The sequence below is a fragment of the Neoarius graeffei genome, chromosome 13, assembly GCF_027579695.1.
Source record: "Neoarius graeffei isolate fNeoGra1 chromosome 13, fNeoGra1.pri, whole genome shotgun sequence".
Lineage (NCBI taxonomy): Eukaryota > Metazoa > Chordata > Actinopteri > Siluriformes > Ariidae > Neoarius > Neoarius graeffei.
In genome coordinates this window covers 70,277,943-70,301,284 of record NC_083581.1, presented here as the reverse complement: position 1 = coordinate 70,301,284, position 23,342 = coordinate 70,277,943, and the positions used below count along the sequence as shown (strand labels likewise).

Below are 23,342 nucleotides of genomic sequence, written 5' to 3'. Positions count from 1 at the left end.
CCCGTTCATGCAAGGCATTGTGGGATACAAATTTGAAACAGGAGAGAAAAATGGAGGACGTGAGTGTGCGAATGAAATGTAAAAGACCGACTATAGTAATGGAAAGAAAGCAAGAAGAAAAGACGTTATGTTATATACGAAGGAAAGGAAACGCAGGACCAAACTAATAAATATTGGCGCTCAGTGAGCACCTCGGTGTGATCAGCTGTTCGTTTAGCGACAGAATGATGGAACTGTCAGTGCACGGTCAAAGGTAAACCTGTAGATGGCAGTAATGCAACACTGTGGATGCCAGTTGCTGTAAAACCCAAAAGAAGAAGAAGAAGAAGGTAAACCTGCGCATGCGCACACGGACTTCCTCTGTCTGCTTGACTGCGCAATTTCGTACACAGTATTTGCTCGGGATTCCCCTCAAATTAAATAACTTCCCAGCCACAGAATGGCCTGATATTTTGTGAGATATTACAGAACTAAACATGTATCACAATGACCAAATTTTGGAGTGAACTAAATTTCACCGATTTTATGAAATCAAAAGCTTTAAATGTTTCAGAATAATGTTTCTATGTCAGTAAAGAAAGCAGCATATTGCAGCACATAAGAGAGACTTTTTAGACAAGAAAACATAATGAAGGCTACTGCGTTTTGGTGCAAAATTAAGAAGCAAGTGGAACAGTCAAAGTGTCCAGAAGAACTGTGGCTGGTTCTGTAAGATGCTCAGTAAAACCTACAGCTCATTTCCTTATAAAACTGCACTCATAGTACCCGAGATTACTATTTTTTTTTAAAGCAAAGGGTCGTCTCACACCACATACTGATGATGTCTCATTTATTACTGTGGAATGCTTTGTATAGTATTTTTTTAAATGTAGAAACATTTAATTTCATTTAAAAAATAGTAGTCTGTAGGCTCCAGCTTGCCTGCGACCCTGTAGAACAGGATAAAGCGGCTAGAGATAATGAGATGAGATGAGATGAAATAGTATGCTGGCTGGAGTTCTCATCATATCGCTCCTTTGGAGGACGGCCCCATATGGACAGCCTAAAACTGCACTTAAAAGATGGCTCTGGACATTTTACTACGATGACTTAGGACTACAATTGACATGCTAACTTTCGGACTGCAGTCGTCATGAACAGTTTTGCTCTCAAGCCTCCTTCAATGAACTGTTGATAACTTCAACAAAATAGACCTCATGTTAAGACTATAATGAACTTCCTGGTTACACAGTTGTACTTTTTGACCAGATAGGACACAGTTATAGAAGCAAATTATTTATTATCACCCAGATGAGGATGGGTTCCCTTTTTGAGTCTGGTTCCTTTCCAGGTTTCTTCCTCGTGTCGTCTGAGGGACTTTTTCCTTCCCACCGTCGCCTCAGGCTTGCTCATTAGGAATAAAAGAATTTATTAGGAATAAAATTAGCTCATAGTCTTTATTTTTCTGTAGAGCTAAAAGTGTTATTCAAATAAACTGACGAATAGCCTCAGGTACAATTTGTGGGACAAAGTTTGTACTAAAAAATAGGTGTCTAAGACTTTTGCACAGTACTGTACATCAAAAACAACGCTCTTTATCAGGAATTTTGTGTGTAGACGGTGATATAATGAAATGTTTCTCTTGAATTTTTGATTGTCATTTTACAGCTGAGTGTGAAAGTGAAAACGATGGCATCCGTATTGTTTGTGAGTGAAAAGGGAGAAAATGTAGCTCTGGTTTACAATTACAAAAAAAGTACAACTGAGAGGAGACAAGATACAAAAGAGAAAGAAGGCAATGAATGGGTGGTTATTTAAATAATATTGGCTGGCTTTTTTCGTGGTATATCAGATATATTCCATTCAGCTAGCATGATATTGAATGAGTCGAAGACGAGTAGCTGAATGGAATATATCTGATATACCATGAAAAAAAGCCAGCCAATATTATTATTATAATAATAATAATAATTATTATTATTATTATACGTACACGTTACTTTCAGGTGTTCGGCGCGTCTTTCTCTTTCAAAATACTCACAAAATCTTTTGTATTTAACAAAGCAAACCTGGCAGCCCTGTTTGTTTAAAAATTGTCACAGTCGCTCGCTAGCATGAAAGTTTTACGTCTCCAATGTGTGATGTCATGTCATCGTGACAACCATGCAATATTGTAAACCATATTCAGTGCTCATTCTCCATTGAGTAGAGTGATGTAATACACGTCGGATAAACGATATGCTAACAATATTGCATGCTATCAAACCAAATGAACGAAACTGCAAGAATGGAATAGAACACGTTTTTATTCCATGGAAAAAGTGTCCTGTATGTATAATAATAGTTTAATTAAAATGTTTGTTTAATCCTATTCAGAAAGGGAAATTAAAAACATTTCACTATTAATCTTAACTACAGGGTGTCCCAAAAAATGTACTCACTCAGGATCATCTTCATTTAGAACGTGGTTTAATGTTGGAATGTAACATTTCCAATGAACTTGGTTCAAAATTCGATGGATGCTTGATTTTGGGATTCCTGTCTCACGAGCCATTTGTCGTACAGATTTCTGTGGGGATCGGTTGAGGGTTTCCAGCAATTGATTTTCCTTTGCGGGGCTGGTTGATGACTGTGGTTTTCCTGAATGCTCCTTATGGACGTCATGCACAGTTCCATCTGATTGAAACTTATCTCAGATGTGAGCAATGGTGCGCCATGTTGGTGGATCTTTGTGAAAACGTCTTCTAAATTGTCTATGCACTTTCATGATGTTTTCATGCTTCCAATAGCACTTTATAATAAATTTCCATCCATCCATCCATCCATCCATCCATCCATCCATCCATCCATCCATCTTCTACCGCTTATCCGGATCCGGGTCACGGGGGTAGCACCCTAAGCAGAGCAGCCCAGACTTCCCTCTCCCTGGCCACCTCCACCAGCTCTTCCGGGGGAATACTGAGGCGTTCCCAGGCCAGCCGAGAGATGTAATCTCTCCAGCGTGTCCTGGGTCTGCCCCGGGGTCTCCTCCCAGTGGGGCATGCCCAGAAAACCTCCCTTGGGAGGCATCCAGGGGGCATCCTAACAAGGTGCCCAAAGCACCTCAACTGACTCCTTTCGATGTGGAGGAGCAGCGGTTCTACTCCGAGTCTCTCCCGAATGACCAAGCTTCTTACCCTGTCTCTAAGGGAAAGCCCAGCCATCCTGTGGAGAAAACTAATTTCTACCGCTTGTATCCGCAATCTCATTCTTTCGGTCACTACCCATAGCTCATGACCATAGGTGAGAGTGGGAACATAGATGAACCAGTAAATCGAGAGCTTTGCCTTTTGGCTCAGCTCTTTCTTTACCACAACAGACCGGTTTAGCGTCCACATCACTGCTGACGCTGCCCTGATCCTTCTGTCCAACTCCAGCTCCCCCTTACCCTCACTCGTGAATAAAAACCAGAGATACTTAAACTCCTCCACTTTAGGTAGCAACTCCCCCCTGACCTGGAGTAGGCACTCCACCTGTTTCTGGTTGAGCGCCATGGCCACAGACTTGGAGGTGCCGATCCTCATCCCAGCCACTTCGCACTTGGCTGCAACCCATCCCAGTGCATGCTGTAAGTCACAGATGGATGAAGCCAACAGGACCACATCCGCGAAAAGCAGAGACGTGATCCTGATGCCACCAAACCAGACACCCTCTGCCCCTTGGCTGTACCTAGAAATTCTGTCCATAAAAGTTATGAACAGAACCAGTGACAAAGGACAGCCCTGGCGGAGTCCAACATGCACTGGGAACGAGTCTGACTTACTGCCGGCAATGTGAACCAAACTCCTGCTCCGGTCATACAGGGACCAAATGGCCTGCAGTGGTGGGCCCTGAACCCCATACTCCCGAAGCACCACCCACAGGGCACCAAGAGGAACACTGTTGTAAGCCTTCTCCAGGTCCACAAAACACATGTAGACCGGTTGGGCAAACTCCCATGCACCCTCCAGTACCCTTGCAAGGGTAAAGAGCTGGTCCAGTGTTCCGTGACCAGGACGAAAACCACATTGTTCCTCTTGAATCTGAGGTTTGACTAAATCGACCGGACTCTCCTCTCCAGTACCCCAGCATAGGCTTTCCCAGGGAGGCTGAGAAGTGTGATCCCCCTATAGTTGGAACACACTCTCCGGTCCCTCTTTTTTAAAAGGGGGACCACCACCCCAGTCTGCCAATCCAGAGGCACTGTCCCTGACCTCCATGCAATGTTGAAGAGGCATGTCAGCCAAGATGGCCCAACAACATCCAGTGCCTTCAGGAACTCAGGACGAATCTCATCCACCCCCGGAGCCCGGCCACCGAGGAGCTTTTTAACCACCTCAGCAACCTAAGCCCCTGTGATAGGCGAGTCCTCCCAAGCACCCTCAGACTCTGTGTCCTCCTTGGACAACATGAAGGTGGTATTGAGGAGATCCTCAAAGTATTCTTTCCACCATTGGATGATGTCCCCAGTTGAGGTCAACAGCACTCCATCCTCACTGTAAACAGTAGAGACAGAGTACTGCTTCCCCTTCCTGAGCCGCCAAATGGTTTGCCAGAATCTCTTCGAGGCCGACTGAAAGTCACTTTCCATGGCCTCTCCGAACTACTCCCACACCTGAGTTTTTGCTTCAGTGACTGCCAGAGCTGCATTCTGCTTGGCCCATCGGTATCTGTCAGCTGCCTCTGGAGACCCACAGGCTAACCAAGCCCGATAGGACTCCTTCTTCAGCTTGACGGCTCCTCTCACCACAGGTGTCCACCAGCGTGTTCGGGGATTACCGCCATGACAGGCACCAACAACCTTGCAGCCACAGCTGTGCACGGCTGCCTCAGCAATGGAGGCGCGGAACATGGTCCACTCAGACTCAATGTCCCCATCCTCCCCCGGTATGCAGCTGAAGCTCTGCCGGATGTGACAGTTGAAGATCCGACCGACGGGAGCCTCCGCCAGACGTTCTCAGCATACCCTCACTACTCATTTGGGCCTGCCCGGTCTGTCAGGACTCCTCCCCCGCCATCTGATCCAGCTCACCACCAGGTAGTGATCAGTTGACAGCTCTGCTTCTCTCTTCACCCGAGTCTCCAAGACATACGGTCGTAGATCAGATGAAACGACGACAAAGTCAATCATCGATCTGCGGCCTAGGGTGTCCTCGTGCCACATGCACTTATGGACACCCTTATGCTCGAACATGGTGTTCGTTATGGCCAAACCGTGCATGGCACAAAAGTCCAACAACTGAACACCATTCGGGTTCAGATCAGGTAGGCCGTTCCTCCCAATCACACCCCTCCAGGTCTCACTGTCATTGCCCACGTGAGCATTGAAGTCCCCCAGTAAAACAAATAATAAATTTTCTTTCTTCAAAACTTAGTTGTACTTCTGCCATTAGGGTTAATTTAATCTGAAAAGAAAAATCCAGTGAGTTATGAGGAGTCAAAATGTGAGTACATTTTTTTGGGACACCCTGTATTATTATTATTATTATTATTATTATTATTATTATTACCCTACATTAACTTTGTCATAATGAAGAAATGTTTGAAATCTGACTCTGAAATGTTGTATAATACAGTGTGAAACTAATCCCTATTCTCTCTCTCTCTCTCTCTCTCTCTCTCTCTCTCTCTCTCTCTCTGCAGACATTTATAGTGGTAAACAAAGGAAAAACAATCTTCCGCTTTAGTGCCACACCTTCCTTGTACATTATAAGTCCTTTTAATATTCTTAGGCAAATAGCTATTAAAATTTTGATACATTCATATCCTTTCAATACGTTTTTGCATATTTACAATGTGCCATGAAGTTTGGAGAAATAACAAGACACAAGACTACACGTCCTGTCAGGGTTATGCAGCATAATGCAGGCATCAAATCCTTTAGGAATTGAATGTGTGTATTTGTTTAAGTGAATGCCTGCAGTTTTTACCTGGCCACTGAAAAACGTAAAATAGGTAGAAAAGGAGCTGGGTCGGTCCCTGGGGCACTGCATTTGCATTAGAACAGCATCGTCAATGGCAGGTCAGCAATATTTTTTTATGGCGCTAAAAACACTTCCTGTGTACTAATATTTGAATTGTGAGGAATGGCTTGTTTACACTGCCTAAAGCATGCTGTAGGTACTTCGCACAGAGAAGGTCCAGCACAGCTGTTAAATACAGGCTGTGCATTAGGAAGATTCCCAGGAGTGAGCAGTGTGCATGTAATCAGTCAATTCCTGGAAGAGATGGAGCAGATCCCAGTGTTGCTTTCCAAGTCATTAAGCTGGAGCTATTTTCAAAACTCTGTGCTTTTAAGGTGCTTTAATAGGGGTGGAAAAATCAGTAGCCCTGACATATGCGACAAGTAGATTTCATTGCTGGGCTGTGAGTTCATATTCGTAGTTGGTGGCAGATAATAGCTTGAACAACCAGAAAAAATCCTACTCCTTATTGACTTATCGAGAAAAGTTTTTATTCGGTATGTAGTGATATTTAAATGGTGTTGTGACATACCTTAAACTACAAACAACTCATTCCAAATTCCACCACCTGCTGCACCATGCACATCATCCATCATTTACTGTGCACCAGGCTTGTAGTGCTTGAGTCCGGCTCGTGCCCTAATTTTAAGGACTCATGACTCGACTTGGACTTGAGCACTGATGACTCATGCATTAACTGCATTCGGATTTGTAAATTGGAGACAAAGGACTCTGATTTTTTTCTTTATTTTTTGTAACATGCCATAATAATTTGGCGTAAGATATTTATACCTACATTCATTTTTGTACTAATTTCGTGCAAGAGTGTCACACCTGCGCATCTTGGTGTGTGCATCAGATAGACTTTCGAGTGCTCTCCGGACAGCACGCATGCCAAGCGGACTCTTGCGCTAGCGCGCCGTAAACGACTCGCACCTGCACAGGATTAAGGCGCAATCAGCACGCTTATATAAAGGCTGTGAAAACACACTTACTTCGCGAAGTATTGGGTTGTGTTGCTGATATGTTACCAAGCCGTATTTCCTTGTTTGGTTTCCTGATCCCAGGGCGGCACAGTGGTGTAGTGGTTAGCGCTGTCGCCTCACAGCAAGAAGGTCCGGGTTCGAGCCCCGTGGCCGGCGAGGGCCTTTCTGTGCAGAGTCTGCATGTTCTCCCGTGTCCACGTGGGTTTCCTCCGGGTGCTCCGGTTTCCCCCACAGTCCAAAGACATGCAGGTTAGGTTAACTGGTGACTCTAAATTGACCGTAGGTGTGAATGTGAGTGTGAATGGTTGTCTGTGTCTATGTGTTGGCCCTGTGATGACCTGGCGACTAGTCCAGGGTGTACCCCGCCTTTCGCCCGTAGTCAGCTGGGATAGGCTCCAGCTTGCCTGCGACCCTGTAGAACAGGATAAAGTGGCTAGAGATAATGAGAATGAGATGAGGTTTCCTGATCCCTGATTTCCTGTTTCTCGTCTTTGATTCTGCCGAGTCTACGATAGCCTGTTTGTGCCTTGCTCGACCTATTGCCCGTTTCACCGTTTTACGATTTTGCCTGCCATTTTGGATTGTTTACCTGTCTTCACTTGTATTAATAAACACACCGTCTCCCAACCATCTCTGACAGAATACTTCACACTCCCTGACAAAGAGAAGCACATTCACTTGTTCATACATCATGTTCAGGAACAAACTAATGTTAATGGTGCTGAAACAGCCGCCGTCAAATGGTAGGGTTGGAGTCAAATAGTGGACTCAACTCAGACTTGACTCAAAATTTTTTTTAATGACTTGGACTTGAACACTGGAGACTCGAGACTGGACTCAGACTCAAGGTTTAGTGACTTGACTACAACACTGGTGTGCACAGATTACAGACGTCTTTTTAGGATCAGCAACTTGCTTAATGAACCTAAGCAGATCTGCTACATAACTTTCCTCTTTGTAACTAACAGCAGTCACCTCACATTTCAACATATATGAAAGAAAATAAAACGCTAGCCTGTCACAAATATCTTTGACGTGTGAAGTGAGAAAAGAACAGAACATACGAGTATAACTGAAACATTGGCCCACAACTTCCAATGACTTATTAGCCACTTTGTTAGATGTGTTTAATGATTATAGACTCATTTCACTTAGTTTGTGTTAATACATTGTCAGAAATAGGGATACAGTAGGAGTCCAGTTCTGGACCCCAAGGTACAATCTAAACTAATGTACCCCCTCGGGGTCATTATTGGACTTCAAGATAACTATGTGTACCTTTTAGGGCAAAAAAGGTACATATATGTTCTCATTCAGTATATAAATGGTACAAATAAGTGCCTTAGAGGGAGGGTACTGCCCCAGTGACAACTCATTGTAACTCTAAAGGTACAATGATGTACTTTATTTTCTGAGAGATGTTATTTTCTTAACTAGATAGTTAACTGGCCATACTGTATGTTAATACATTGCATTAGCTAACGCCTCTTAGCGTGGTCAGTTTCCAGGCTAGCTTATCAATTTATCATTTGCTCATGCTCGCTTAGTTACTTTAGCACAGAGTGGCAATATTATAAATCTTTGTAAAGTTTGTCACATGATTATTAAAACAGACTTTCAACAGCAGGTTTAGTTAAGTCCGATTTAAAACAGCTGCTTGAACTGTAGCTGGTTGACACAGTGACCGAAAGAGTGAATCACTGCTGATTTAATCCTAATCACTTAATGTAGTTATGACACAGTAAATATACAGTAACAGTCAAAAGCTTGGACACACCTACTCATCCATAGGTTTTTCTGTATTCTGACTATTTTCTACCTCGTAAAACAATACTGAACATATATACTGTAAGGAATTGTGTGGCGAACAAAAAAAAAAAGAGTTAAAAAAAACCCAAAATGTTTCATGTTTTAGATTCTTCAAAGTAGCTGGTGTTTACCTTGATTACGCTTTGCACACTATTGGCGTTATCTTAACCACCTTCATGAGAGTCACCTGGAACGCTTTTCAGTTAATAGGTGCCTCTGGAAAAGTTAATTAGTGCAATTTTTTGCCTTATGAATGCATTTGAGATCAAACAGTAAATATTAAAGGATGAAAATACAGTAAATAGCCCTATTCCATCCACAACTGTAGTAATCCATATTATGCAAGAACCGAACAACTAAGTAAAGAGAAACGACATCCATCAGTCCTTTAACCCTCATCCTACCATGCTATTTTACACCTTAATCTTACCATGTGGGGTCCGTTTGGACCCCAATACTTTTCTTTAAGGCCCGGTCCCACTGCACTTACGGATGCAAAGAGGATGTAAAACGTAAAAAAATCTTTGCCATCCGTTGGAAAACGCTATGCATCCGTTGTGTACTCATTGCATACGTGCTTCATACGCTCTATCCATCGAGCATCCGTCCACTGTGATTTCATCCGCGCAAAAAGTTTTGAGCTGCACAAAACTTTTAGAACGGATCAACTTTCCGCCGTGTACGATGTAAATCCGCGACATATACGAGCAACAAACGTTCTATGTCCGTTATCATCCGTTAAACGTCTGCTGTATCCTCTCTGCATCCTCTGGGCATCCTCGCAACTCACATCCACTGCAGCTGAAAACGGAAAGAGGGAGGAAAGATAAGGTACATGAAACGTCTATTCATCGTTAGTAGCACGGAAATAGAAAGGATGTAAGCGTATGCATCTCGTATATAAAGTATTCAAAACAGACAAAGCGTTTATATCTGGGATGTATCTCGTATATTTAGGATGTCTGGAGTATGTCTAGAGTATGTAGAAGGATGTAGTAGAGATGTATCAATGTAGCCTTCTTCAAAAACGAGATGTAGTAGAGATGTATCGATGTAGCCGCCAGCACGTCTTTCCGCTTTATGCTGACGGCGTGCGTGCTGCATCCCTTTATATCCGCGGAGCAGACGCAATTCATACCCCCCGCATGCGCAGTGAACGGTCTGCATCCGATATACATCTGCGCAACATCCCCTTTGTTTCCGTTAGGCGTACGTGATGCATCCCCTTCATCCGCTATGCATCCGCTCTTTCTGCTATGCGTCCGCTTCTCAGTTATCACCGGTAACCCCTTCGGAGCTGTCATCCACTTCCATCCGCTTTCATCCACTAGGCTTCCTATGAACATGCGTTTAACATCCCCGCTATATACTACCCACGTCCGTTCTTTTCCGTTCTGTTTTCGCAAATTTTCGCAAATTTTGTCCATTTCTGGAGCGGATGAAAACGGATAGAGCCACCCCCGAAATTTTGCTCATCCGCTGTGTCCTTTTTGCATACGTTTTGTGTCCATCGGCCAGTGGGACCGGGCCTTTATAAAGACAAAATCACCAGATAAGTTTTGTTCAGAACATCTTGTATTAATAACAGCAATACACTAAAGGGCCCAAGGCATAAAGAACACACTTAACCTTCATCCTACCAGCCAATTTTACATACACAAACTACCAGGCGGGGTCCGTATGGACCCCAGGAGGGAATACCTTGAAATCAATGCAGTAAGAACCAATTCAATGCAGCAAACAGACATAACTTTATTGAAGAACAAAATCCACTATGGCTGAATATCAATGATGTATTATAAATGCAATAACATTGCAATAATATTGCAATAACTAGCATACATGTAGCAAATTATAGCGCCACAAAAAAAATTGGCATTATATACATGATTTTTGCAGCTCATGCAGCTGTAAAACATTCTGGATTACAACTTAGGTCTTTTCTTACAGAATTTAAAACAAAAAAGTAATTGTAAAATAATTTAGGGCTTTTGTTTTGCAGCCTGTGCTTATTGCAGCAGTGGGGTCCACACGGACCCCAAGAAGGAATGCCTTGGTAGTTTCATTATGGAACATAAAAGAAATAAAAGAAGTTAACTTTCAGTGTGCTATTCAATTATAAAATGAAAGACAGATAAACTTTACTCTGGGGTCCGGTTGGACCCCAGTAACAAATTAATTATACCTTCACAATGCAAAAAGCTGATCTTCCGGTGCTTTAGTGTTTTAATTAAGACATAAATTCCGACAAATTCATAAAACGGTGAGGCAGTATGTCACATATTTTTAAAATGGCAAACAAACATATAGGTGCGGGGTCCAGATGGACCCCACTTGGTAGGATGAAGGTTAAGACATGAAGTGTGACATGAAGTGTAATGTAAGACATGAAATGTATTCTTATACCATTTTCATGATTTCAAGTGTCTTTTAATTAATAAAAATAAAGATAAAACATTGAATTATTATTATTATTGAGGTGTGTCCTAACTTTTGACTGGTCCTGTAGATGTAAGCAGTTTAAGTGTAAGGACATTCTCTTTTTTGACATTATTAGTTTGATCAATATTCAGCTCAGAATAAAATAATTAGATTAGTTCTGAATGGGCACTGTGTGCGAATCCTTCGAAAGGCTTTTGGTCATATTGCATTATTTGATGGTGAATGTGGCAGCAGTCCAAACCACCAGAAGCATTAAAACTGTCTGGACAAAAAATACCAGACTAAGATGAAATGTATTCTTATGCCATTTTCATGATTGATTGTATGAGGTACATACAGTGGATATAAAAAGTGTACACACCCCGTTAAAATGACAGGTTTTTCTGATGAAAAAAAAAAGAGACCATGATAAATAATTTCAAAATTTTTCCCACCTTTAATGTGACCTATAACCTGTACAATTCAATTGAAAAACAAACAAATCTGTTCGAGGGGAAAAGATAAAAAATAAAAAACGTACAATAAGCTGGTTGCGTAAGTGTGCACAGCCTTAAACTAATACTTTGTTGAAGCACCTTTTGATTTAATTACAGCATTCAGTCTTTTTGGGTCGGAGTCTATCAGCCTGCCACATCTAGACTTGGCAATATTTGCCCACTCTTCCTTGCAAAAGCGCTCCAAATCTGTCAGATTGTGAGGGCATCTCTTGTGCACAGCCCACTTCAGGTCACCCCACAGATTTTCAATTGGATTTAGGTCTGGGCTCTGGCTGGGCCGTTCCAAAACTTTTTTGGGGTCATTGTCGTGCTGAAAGATTAAATTCCTCTTCATCTTCATCTTTCTAGCAGACACCTTTAGGTTTTGGGCCAAAATTGAGTGGTATTTCGAACTGTTCATAATTCCCTCCACCTTGACTAAAGCCCCTGTTCCAGCTGAAGAAAAACAACCCCAAAACATGATGCTGCCACCACCATGCTTCACCGTGGGTATGGTGTTCTTTTGGTGATGCGCAGTGGTGTTTTTGCCCCAAACATACCCTTTGGAATTGTGGCCAAAAAGTTCAACCTTGGTTTCATCAGACCATAACATATTTTCCCACATGCTTTTGGGAGAGTTGATGTATTTTTTTGCAAAATTTAGCCGGGCCTGGATGATTTTCTTTGACCCTGCCTCATAGTCCAGACATATGGAAAATGTTGCCACATGTAGTACACAACCAGTACTTGCCAGAAATTCCTGCAGCTCCTTCAGTGTTGCTGTAGGCCTCTCGGCAGCCTCCCTGACCAGTTTTCATCTTGTCTTTTCATCAATTTTGGAGGGACGTCCAGTTCTCGGTAATGTCACTGTTGTCCCATATTTTCTCCACTTCTTGATGACTGTCTTCACTGTGCTCCATGGTATACCTAATGCTCTGGAAATGTTTTTGTCCCCTTCTCCTGACTGATACTTTTCAACAATGAGATCCCTTTGATGCTTTGTAAGCTCTCTGTGAACCCTGGCTTTTGCTGGAGGATGCAACTGAGTAAATGTCTGAACTTTATTTGGAGTTAATCAGAGTCATTTTAATTGATGGCAGATGTGAACCCAAAAAGACTGAATGTTGTAATTAAATCAAAAGGTGCTTCAACAAAGTATTAGTTGAAGGCTGTGCACACTTATGCAACCAGCTTATTGTACGTATTTTTAATTTTTATGTTTTTCCACCGAACAGATTTGTTTGTTTTCAGTTGAATTGTACAGGTTATAGGTCACATTAAAAGTAGAAAATTTTTGAAATTATTTATCATGGTCTCTTTTTTACATCAGAAAAATATATATCATTTTAACGGGGTGTGTACACTTTTTATATCCACTGTATTAAAATAATATTTTTATATTTTAGTTTACAAAGCTTTTACATGTAAATCTTTGAAAAATGTAAAATGTTTTGACCAGCATGCAGTGTTTTCTCTGTTGACGTGTTCCAGTTTGCCTTAACTCCTTTCTACATTATTCAGCATGATCATCATGTGTACGATTTTGACCAACTGTGTGTTCATGACGTTTAGTAATCCTCCAGAATGGTCCAAACAAGTAGAGTAAGTATTCTCTTCATACTGCATGAGCACCTTTTAAAATATAGATGTACAGTAAAATATAAAATGATTGCTATTTGAACACATCGTCAAAGATGTGCTGCCACACAGAAGTGTGTGTATTTATCCGAATCAAACCATATGCATTAGCTCTTCAGTCTAGCTTCTAATGTCTGGACTACATTACAAGATTTATACAGTCCTGCCCAGTGTTGAAAATGTGAGAGACTGCACAAAAAATAATGACAGATTTTATGGATATTTTTGTCTTGGATCGTCCTTCAGTCCTCCTACACGATGAGATTTGCCCAGAATAAAACATCAGTCTTTCAGATTATGCTCTCAAATCAAAATCCTGACCAATGTTCCCAAATCCCAAAACATGTGAGCTCTCAGAGATTCCCATGAAGCTTAAAGTGCCATTCCACCATTGGATGTCTTCTTTGGCATAAAATACAATATATTTTGACAACATATATAAATGGTATCGCTAGATAGAGAAATCTTTTAGCTTCAAAATGATATATCAAACATAATTTTTTGACAACAAGTATATTAATTTTGCGACCAAAGTCACCTACCCTTTTCATTTCCGCGCGTGATGTCATTGGCAGGTTCCCCTTCTTGTGTACCACGTGACGTGGCACATATTATCAGCAATGGCGGATAGAACGCGATAAAAATAATACCAATAAATCTAGCTAATACCAATAAATCTAGCTAACTGAAAGATTAACTCAAAATTTTTCGCAATTTTTTTGGCCCCCATATACGAGGAGAAATGACTCTCTCACTTTGGGGGTTTCCTGGTCTAAAAATAGACCGACACGTGGTACACAAGAAGGGGAACCTGCCGATGACATCACGTTTCACTACCGCGCGGAAATTAAAAGGGTAGGTGACTTTGGTCGCAAAATTAATATACTTGTCGTTGTCAAAAAATTGTGTTTGATATATCATTTTGAAGCTAAAAGATTTCTCTGTCTAGTCATGTTGTCATAAAATATATTGTATTTTATGCCAAAGAATACATCCAATGATGGAATGGCACTTTAAAGCAAACGTCAGCTTGGCTGTGACTGGTTAAAGGTCTTCTACACATGACGCCAAGATGCTGAAATGCAAATTTTCAACACGTTTAATGTTTATGATCTTTATTCCAAGCGACCACAACTGGACTGTGAATAGTTTGGATTGGATTTTACTCCAAACCCACAGGAGAATCTGGAAAAACAATGATTTAAGGCCATTTTAAAATAGGGAGACATTTTGTGATCGATAAGTGGGTTGAATCAGACTCAAAATCATGAGTCTCTCTCTTTCTCTTCGAAAACCTGAGAGGAAAATGGAACACTTAAATGTTCTATGTAGAACCCTAAACCCTGATCAGAAAGGGTTCAATGAGGCTAAGAACCCTTAAATAACCAATGAGTCCTTAAAGAACCCTTGAGGAACCTTTATTTTATTTTTTTTTAAAGATTGTAGTGTGGCATAAGATATTCTTTTGTTCTTCATCTCCTTAAATACACAATGGGCTTTAAAGCCATTCAGTTTATATTTCAACCATTTTGCTCTATTGCATGTTCTGGATAATTAGGAGTTTATTCATAGTACTCATCACGATCAGGTTTTTAATTCATGACTAGGATCATTACTATTATTCTATCCACATTCACTGGATATGAGCAATCGCATGCTCTGATTGGCTACTCTACTACGAGGATACCAGCTCATATACCGTGAGTAGAGAAAAACAAAATGGCGGCACGTGTTGCTGAACCAAACGAGGATGAAATAAAAACTCTACTTGAAAACAAAACCCTAAAAAAACAGCGGAACAAAATATGGAATGAAAGTATTTGATAGAACACACACACACACACACACACACACACACACACACACACACACATATATATATATACACACATATATATATATATATATATATATATATATATATATATATATATATATATATATATATATATATATATATATATATATGAGTGCTTCCACGCTTATGGGTACTGAAATGGGGACATGAACTTATTTTTAAAAATTCACCTAAAACCATTTCTTTTTTTTACCATCAGGTCACAAAACATGTAATCTTTAATGAATGATATGTTAAAAGATAACTTTAATTTTCTGAGATGTAATAAAAACATATTTACATGCCAAAGTCAGAACGTAACAGAAGTGCTGTGGACATATATATTCTCAATTTTAACAATGTAGAATTACTTTTTGAAACATAGGAAGGTGATGTTTTAGCAAATATAATTAATAAACATGTGTAGTAGAATAAACATACACATTCTTTCAATAAGATTAACATGGTATATAGCTAGATTGTAATTAATTTGTAACAGACGCGAGATGGACAATCGTAACAGAAGTAATGTAACAGACATCATTTTGGAACTCATAGGCTTGACTTTGGCATATAAATATGTTTTTATTACATCTCAGAAAATTAAAGTTATCTTTTAACATATCATTCATTAAAGATTACATGTTTTGTGACCTGATGGTAAAAAAAGAAATGGTTTTAGGTGAATAAGTTCATGTCCCCATTTCAGTACCCATAAGCGTGGAATCACTATATATATATATATATATATATATATATATATATATATATATATATATATATATATTTAAATTTACATTCTTCATCTTTTAAACATGAAAATTTGTTGAATTTTTTTATATTGGTTCAAAAGCTCAAAGAAGTTTGAAAATTATAGAACTGAAGTGTCCAAGAAAGAATTAAATAAATGTCTAAAGCTATTCTATACCTCAGCACGACAGCAAGACGGCACTTTCTACAAAAAAACAACGCTAATGCTTGGTTCACACATTGGTATTTCAGCCTTGCGTATGTATGGCGTATCAGGATACGTGGCTGTAAGAAAGGAACATCACAGCATCGCCAGCTTATGTAGCTAATACTCTAGGATGCGTAACACAATCTCCTTGTACGCCAGGGCGTGGCGTATTTTTAAGTCTTAAAAATACTTAAAAATCCGTAGCACGTACGTAGCAGCTTTGATATGTCACACATATGTCACGTGTACACCATAAAAACGAAAGCTACTCAGCAGTGACGCAGTGGGAACGTTGTTCGAACACCTATTACACCGTGCGAATGCTTTAGTTGACATGTGTCTGATGAAGGTGGCTCCGGGGCTGGCTGGGTGGATGCGGCTGATGTCTTCCCTCTTCCCTTGCCCTTCTTGGGTCCTGACTTCTTCGCTGGCATGATGCTGTCTTGACTGTGATGTATGATAATGAACGCACAGCATACAGGACCCCCTTTTATACCCACCTGTGAATGCTGCAGGTACGCAGCAGCAACGTCACACACAAGAATGAAATGCCATGCCAACGAAACGGTTACGCTGTGGCTATGCATCATACGCCACGCATATGCCTCAATACGCCATGACTTTATGTCCCTTGAACCCCATACAAACCCCAGAGACACCACAGGAATGCCACACATATGCCGTGTACGTCACAGGACTTTAATTTTGGACAAAATACACCTCATTTCTTGGTGTTTGACTCACACGGCGCTTACATGGCAAAATACGAGACAGTGTGACAGAAGCATAAAGTCAATTCGTGCAGCCATCGATAGGTTTTTAAGAAGTCCGCCGAAGCGGAAATTATTTTGTCGGAAGTTTTGTGTAAAGTTTTTATTTATTGAATTTGCAAATCAAAAATAAAAATACTCTGTTTCTCAAAATCCAGTGAATGTGGATAGAATAAAACAGTTATTCCACTCAATCTCGTCGTGCATCCCTTATAGCCAGCTCGGAGCTACGTGCCTCGTTAGCTATCAGCTCATGTACGACTCGATTTCATGGAATAACTGTTAAATGTCCATAAGCTCCTTGCTGTCACTCTCTTGTACATAGGTACACATTCACAGGAATTTATACGTTCGAATCAGCCGTCAAAATCATCGCCCGCGGCTTCTGTATAGACGACTTCACATTCCTGAGAGATCCATGGAACTGGTTGGACTTCATGGTCATCTCAATGGCGTAAGTATTCTCCAACATACACCATCACAACTTAGGAGGAACTTGTTCCATTCAGAACTCGCTACTTACCTCTTAAATCATTTGAAGAGTTTGGTTCCAAAACGCTATATATCCAATTCCGTTGTTTCTAGAAAAATCACTTTTTCTGATTACGGGAAGTGATAAAAGTAAGACCACTGTATCCTGTTTTAAAATTTATTGACTAACTCCTTAATGATGATAAAGTTCAAAAATGAAATCCAGAACTAATTAACAGAACCAAGTAATTATTTTTTTGTCAAGTCGCTACATATCCACGCCACGGCATTTTCCCCCAAAATGCTACATATCCCTTTCTATTTAAAGTGCATTTAACCGTGTTCTTTCATGACAGATCATTTTATTTTATAGATTATTTTATTTTTTTAGATTATTTTATCGAAATTATTTATAATTCAGCGTGAAATTTTCCAAGAATTGCAAGAAGTGACGAAGCGGTTTCCTACTAAATGGGCGCAACCATCTTAGAAGACTTCACGCCAATGGCGGCCTCTGATTGGCCAAAAGGATATGTCTGGTTTTGAGAAAAATCGGTGATGGCGCTTGATGTGTTTTGGAACGAAAGGCCGTAATGCAGTGTGTAAATCAATGGCAGATATCGCGTTTTGGCGAAAACTAAATATGGTATGAGTAAGATATGATAATTGCTGATGGTTTGGTGGCGGAAGTTTCAATTTTTCAAATTTGGTGTTTATCACGTTTTGGAACCAAACTCTTCATTTTCATGATTAAATAATTTGATTTGAACGCAGTGGGTGAAATTCAAAATTGTCACACCTTTATAAGCAGCAAGTAGCTGTGAATCTAGTTCTGAGATAGTATTAAGTATTAACATGAATATAAGAGCCTATAAGGTTATAATAAACAAATGTCTACTCTTACTACACGAATTAACTGGGGAAGCTCTAAGCCCGACCTAATTTTCTTCTATCCATCTAGTCACAGTTTAACAAGTAACCTTTGCTATCAATTTATCACTGCTCCATTTTTCAGAAGCTTGACCTTCAAACTAATCAAGAGTGGGCGGGGCCTGGGATCATTCAATTAGTATATTCTTAATTTTTAATTTGTGTAAAAGTGCAAGTACTTTTTTTTGCCTTTTTCTATCATCTTTTTGTTTGTAAAATATATTATAGAAAAACTATTTTAGAGAAATGTTATAGTTTTTATGATAAGTTATGGATGACTCGGAGTAGTTTAATATCTGCCATCTTTAGTGTTTTTTCTCTGAACTCTTCACTTTGTTCAGTCTCTATACCTTGTTTTCTCTTTAATGCTTTAATGACTGGGGTGTGTATGTTGTGTGAGTTCAGATATTTTTCTCCAAACTGTACTGTATATTCACCTTTTAAGTGTTCCAGCGAGACTATTCCTTGTTCTTTTTCCTGATAGCTCCTGGAAAACCATGGAACTTGCTTTGACACTCTTTTATTTCCCACAGATCAGTCTTTTATTTAAGGGCCAGTTTTAGGTTTACGAGATGAGGAAGTGCTTTCATGGATGTTTGAGTGCTACCATTCAATTTAAATGTTGTTATAATCATAGAAATGTTATTATGGAAACATTTTAGTCTGTTTCTGGATTAATTTAACTATAATCGAGTGTTCAGAGCTTAGGTTTTCTGTATTATTTGTTTGCCAGCTTTGGCATCAAATGATATATTAATAATATTCTCTGGTTCATTTCTGTCAAAGATATTTTGCTAAAAGTCGCAAAATAAACACATGGATTAAGGGCCTTATTCCGAGTTGGTGGCATCTTAAGTCTAAAGGTTAAATCAATATTTAAATGAGGAGAATTACTCGTTTTGTTTTGTTTTTCCACACGTTTAAATCAAATTTCCGTGCGGCTTATTCACATCATGCACTTCTGTGCTAATTTATTGCTTTTAATTCAAATTTGTTTTGTCAAATGAATACAGTAATGCCAGGGTTTTGGTTAATTCTGTGTTTTCCTGTAAAGAATACACACTCATGGTTTGAAGTTAAGCTGACTGAACACTCATCTGCTATGCTTATGGCTCAATTTACTCATTATTTTATCCATAAACAATGAAGGAGTGTCTCTGATTAAAATGCTGTTTCCTCCCATGTCCTGCATGCAAAATAAAACCTTTTCAATAATTTTAATGGGACTTAAATACAAGGTCAGAATCATGCCTCTGTTTTATCACACGGTTTTGGTGTTAAATCCTCATTAAGTGTGTGTAACTCAACTCTGAATATGGCCCTAAATGCACACACACCACAGTTAGCAATGGTCTTGACTACTAACCCCGTTTCCAGAAAGGTTGGGATATTTTCCAAAATGCAGTAAAAACAAACATCTGTGATTTTGTTATTTAACGTGAACCTTTATTTAACTGATAAAAGTATAGAAAAAAGATTTTCAATAGTTTTACTGACCAACTTAAAATGTATTTTGCAAATATAAACAAGGTTAAAATTTGATGCCTGCGACGCACTCAAAAAAGTTGGAACATTGTATTACATCACCTTTCCTTTTAATAACACTTTTTGATTGTATGGGATCTGAGGATACTAATTGTTGCAGTTTTGCAATTGGAATTTTTGTCCATTCTTGCTTGATACCAGATTTCAGCTACTCAATCATCCATAGTCACCGTTGTCTGATTCGGCTCTTCATGATGTGCCATACATTCTCAATAGGAGACAGATCTGGACTCACAGCAGGCCAGTCAAGCACACACACTCTATCTACAAAGCTGCATTGTTGTACCCTGTGCAGAATGCCATGTAACCTGGCATTCTTCTTCTTTAGTGTTCTGCCTGATGGCAGGTCCGCTCTGACGGCTTCAGCCATCAAGGTTTCTAAGGAATGCCCAGGTCAGATGGCAGGCTGCAACTAGTTTTCAACTACTTGCGTCTACCTGTGATAACAAAATCGCAGGTACATGCAAGACTGGTCTTGCGTCGACGCACGACAACGCAGATAATGGCAGAGTGTTGCAGAGGGTCTTTAGTCGAGGCAGGTTAATGCAAGTGGATCACGATCTGTTCGCATTTCAGCTGCAATTCGCTTCTAATTGGTGCAAATAGCAGGTTGACGCATGTAGAGGCAGGCGGTCGTGCAACGCTTGCGTGACCAATCGCAGGTTGAAAAAAGCATGATAGAGTCCAGATACACAACCCCGCAAGGTTAAAGAGGTGAAAGATTGGATCAGGACCAAGATGTTCCCGGCTGGCTCGTGACAAGACTCAGCTTAAAAACTCTGCGTCTTGCAATATGTCTGACCACAACGAAGGATTTGGCACAAAAGGCCTGCGTCCACCTGCAGTCGGTCGCCACCTGACCAATCGCAAGTCGCAGCATGTATCTTTCTGAAAAGAAAGAAAGAAAAAGAAAGCACAACTTTATTCATCACACACTTGTGAAATTTTCTCTCTGCATTTAACCCATCTGAAGCAGTGAACACACACATGCACGTAAGCAATGAGCGCACACACACATACCCAGAGCAGTGGGCAGCCATGCTAACAGCGCCCGGGGAGCAGTTGGGAGTTAGGTGCCTCGCTGAAGGGCACCTCAGCCCAAGGCTGTCCCATATTAACCTAACCACATGTCTTTGAACTGTGGGGGAAACCGGAGCACCAGAAGGAAACCCACGCAGACATGGGGAGAACATGCAAACTCCACACAGAAAGGCCCTCGCCGGCCACTGGGTTCAAACCCAGAACCTTCTTGCTGTGAGGCGACCGTGCTAACCACTACACCACCGTGCCGCCTGACATCATCTGCTATCTGACCTGGGCAGAAGAATTACAGGAGTGGTTTCCCATTGCCTTCTACTGACTTATTTGTCATTGGCTGTCCATCGCTAGCTTCATTATCATTAATGACTGCTTCATTAGGATGTGCAGAAACAGAGATGGGCTGCGAGGCCCGCACTAGAGCTCCTCTCCTAATGAAGCACCTTGCACAGTAAGGTAAGACAAGCAATGTTGTGCCCACAATTGTGTTCCCTCTCTGGACCTCCAGACCAGATGCCAAGTGGTGCACAAAAATGCCACAGACCTGATGGGTATGGAAGTTGCCCCGCAGTGACAACTGACTTGCCGAGTGATGCCATCCGTTGGCCATTTGTGTGGCTCTTCCACATGCCATCTGGTGGTGTGCCATTGATCCTGTTGGGTTCATCTGCCACATTGCACTGAAAAGCGCCCTGCTGCCAGCACCTTATTGGTGATGTACTATTTAACATATAGCTGGAAACCAGGCAGGTGCTACCACTCCAGGTCAGAGCGGACCTGGGAGCAATGGTGATTACTTTCCCCATTACTTTCCCCACTTTCCCCAATACTCAAGTCCTCCCGGATCAGAGACTGACCACCAGTTGCAGTTTAAAGTCATACCCAGGACTAACTGGATTATTATAGAGGTTTTCTCCTCTCAACCATTCACACATATATTCAAACAGTTAACTTAACCGCACATCTTTGGACTATGGGGGAAAACCACAGCACCCAGAGGAAACCCACACAGACACAGGGAGAACATGCAAACTCCACACAGAAAGGCCCATATTGGCCGCTGGGCTCAAACCCAGAACCTTCTCACTGCGAGGCAACAGTGCTAACTACTACGCCACCCGGCCTTGCACTGTCCTGTTGAAATAAGCATGGACTTCCCGGGACAAGACATTGCTTTGAAGAATGTCCATCCATCCATTATCTGCAGCCGCTTATCCTGTACAGGGTCGCACGCAAGCTGGAGCCTATCCCAGCCTGACTATGGGTGAGAGGCGGGGTACACCCTGGACAAGTTGCCAGGTCATCGCAGGGCTGACACATAGAGACAAATAACCATTCACACTCACACCTATGGTCAATTGAGCCACCTAACCTGCATGTCTTTGGACTTGCCTGCGACTGTGGGGGAAACTGAAGCACCTGGAGGAAACCCACACAGACACGGGGAGAACATGCAAACTCCACACAGAAAGGCCCCCGTCGGCTGCTGGACTTGAACCTAGAACCTTTTCGCTGCACTAACCACTACACCACTGTGCCTCCCAGCCTTGCACTCTCCTGCTGAAATAAGTATGGACTTCCTGGGAAGAGACATTGCCTTGAAGAATGTGTCTCTCTAAAATCCCAATATATGCCTCAGTATATCAATGGTACCTTCACACACATTCAACTCACCCATTCTGTGGGCACTGATGCACCCTATACCATCACAGATGCTGGCTTTTGTACCTTTCTCTGATGATAAACTGTATGGTTGTGTCTACCTTTGGCACTGAGAACTTGATGTCTGGTTTTCCCAAAAACAAGCTGAAATGTGGACTCATCTGACCACAGCACTGTTTTTCGGTCTATCTGAGATGAGTTTGAGACCAGAGAAATTGACGTTGCTTCTGCATAGAATTGATGAATGACTTCTTCCTTGCATAATACAGTTTCAGATTGCATTTCTGGATGCAACACCGGACTGTCTTAAGTGACAACAGTTTTCTGAAGTACTCCCGAGCCCATGTGGCTATATTTGTCACATTAGCATGCCGGTTTCTTAGGCAGTGTCGTCCGAGGGCTCAAAGGCCACACACGTTCAGCAGTGGTTTCTGACCTTACCCTTTGTGCATTGAGATGTCTGAGATGTCTCCAAATTCTTTTAATCCTTTCACAATATTATGTAATGTAGATTTTGAAAGACCTAAAATCTTGCATTGAGAAATGTTCTTTTTGAATTGACAAACAATTTTGGCACAAAGGGGTGAGCCACGCCCCATCTTTGCTTGTAAAGACTGAACCTTTGGTGCATGCTCCTTAACCTTAACCAGTTAACCTGCTGGTGTTACTTGAATATCCTATAAACTTTTCAGTTTAATTTTGCCTCTGTCTCAACTTTTTTTTGAGTGTGTTACAGGTATCTGGTTATTTAGCACAAAAGTCTCATCTCATTTCATCTCATCTCATTATCTCTAGCCGCTTTATCCTTCTACAGGGTCGC

The 23,342-nt window shown here is 41.0% G+C and overlaps 1 protein-coding gene across 12 annotated transcripts in view; it reads left to right on the top strand.

The window, feature by feature from the left end:
• scn8aa (sodium channel, voltage gated, type VIII, alpha subunit a) overlaps positions 1-23,342 on the top strand; it is a 170,902-nt gene that overhangs the window by 21,784 nt on the left and 125,776 nt on the right. For all 12 annotated transcript variants that reach the window (XM_060938434.1, XM_060938436.1, XM_060938437.1 and 9 more), the window contains exons 2-4: positions 5,641-5,759; positions 13,186-13,275; positions 17,202-17,330. In XM_060938434.1, coding sequence (XP_060794417.1) covers positions 5,641-5,759; positions 13,186-13,275; positions 17,202-17,330 — 338 coding nt within the window. The remainder of the gene's footprint in view (positions 1-5,640; positions 5,760-13,185; positions 13,276-17,201; positions 17,331-23,342) is intronic.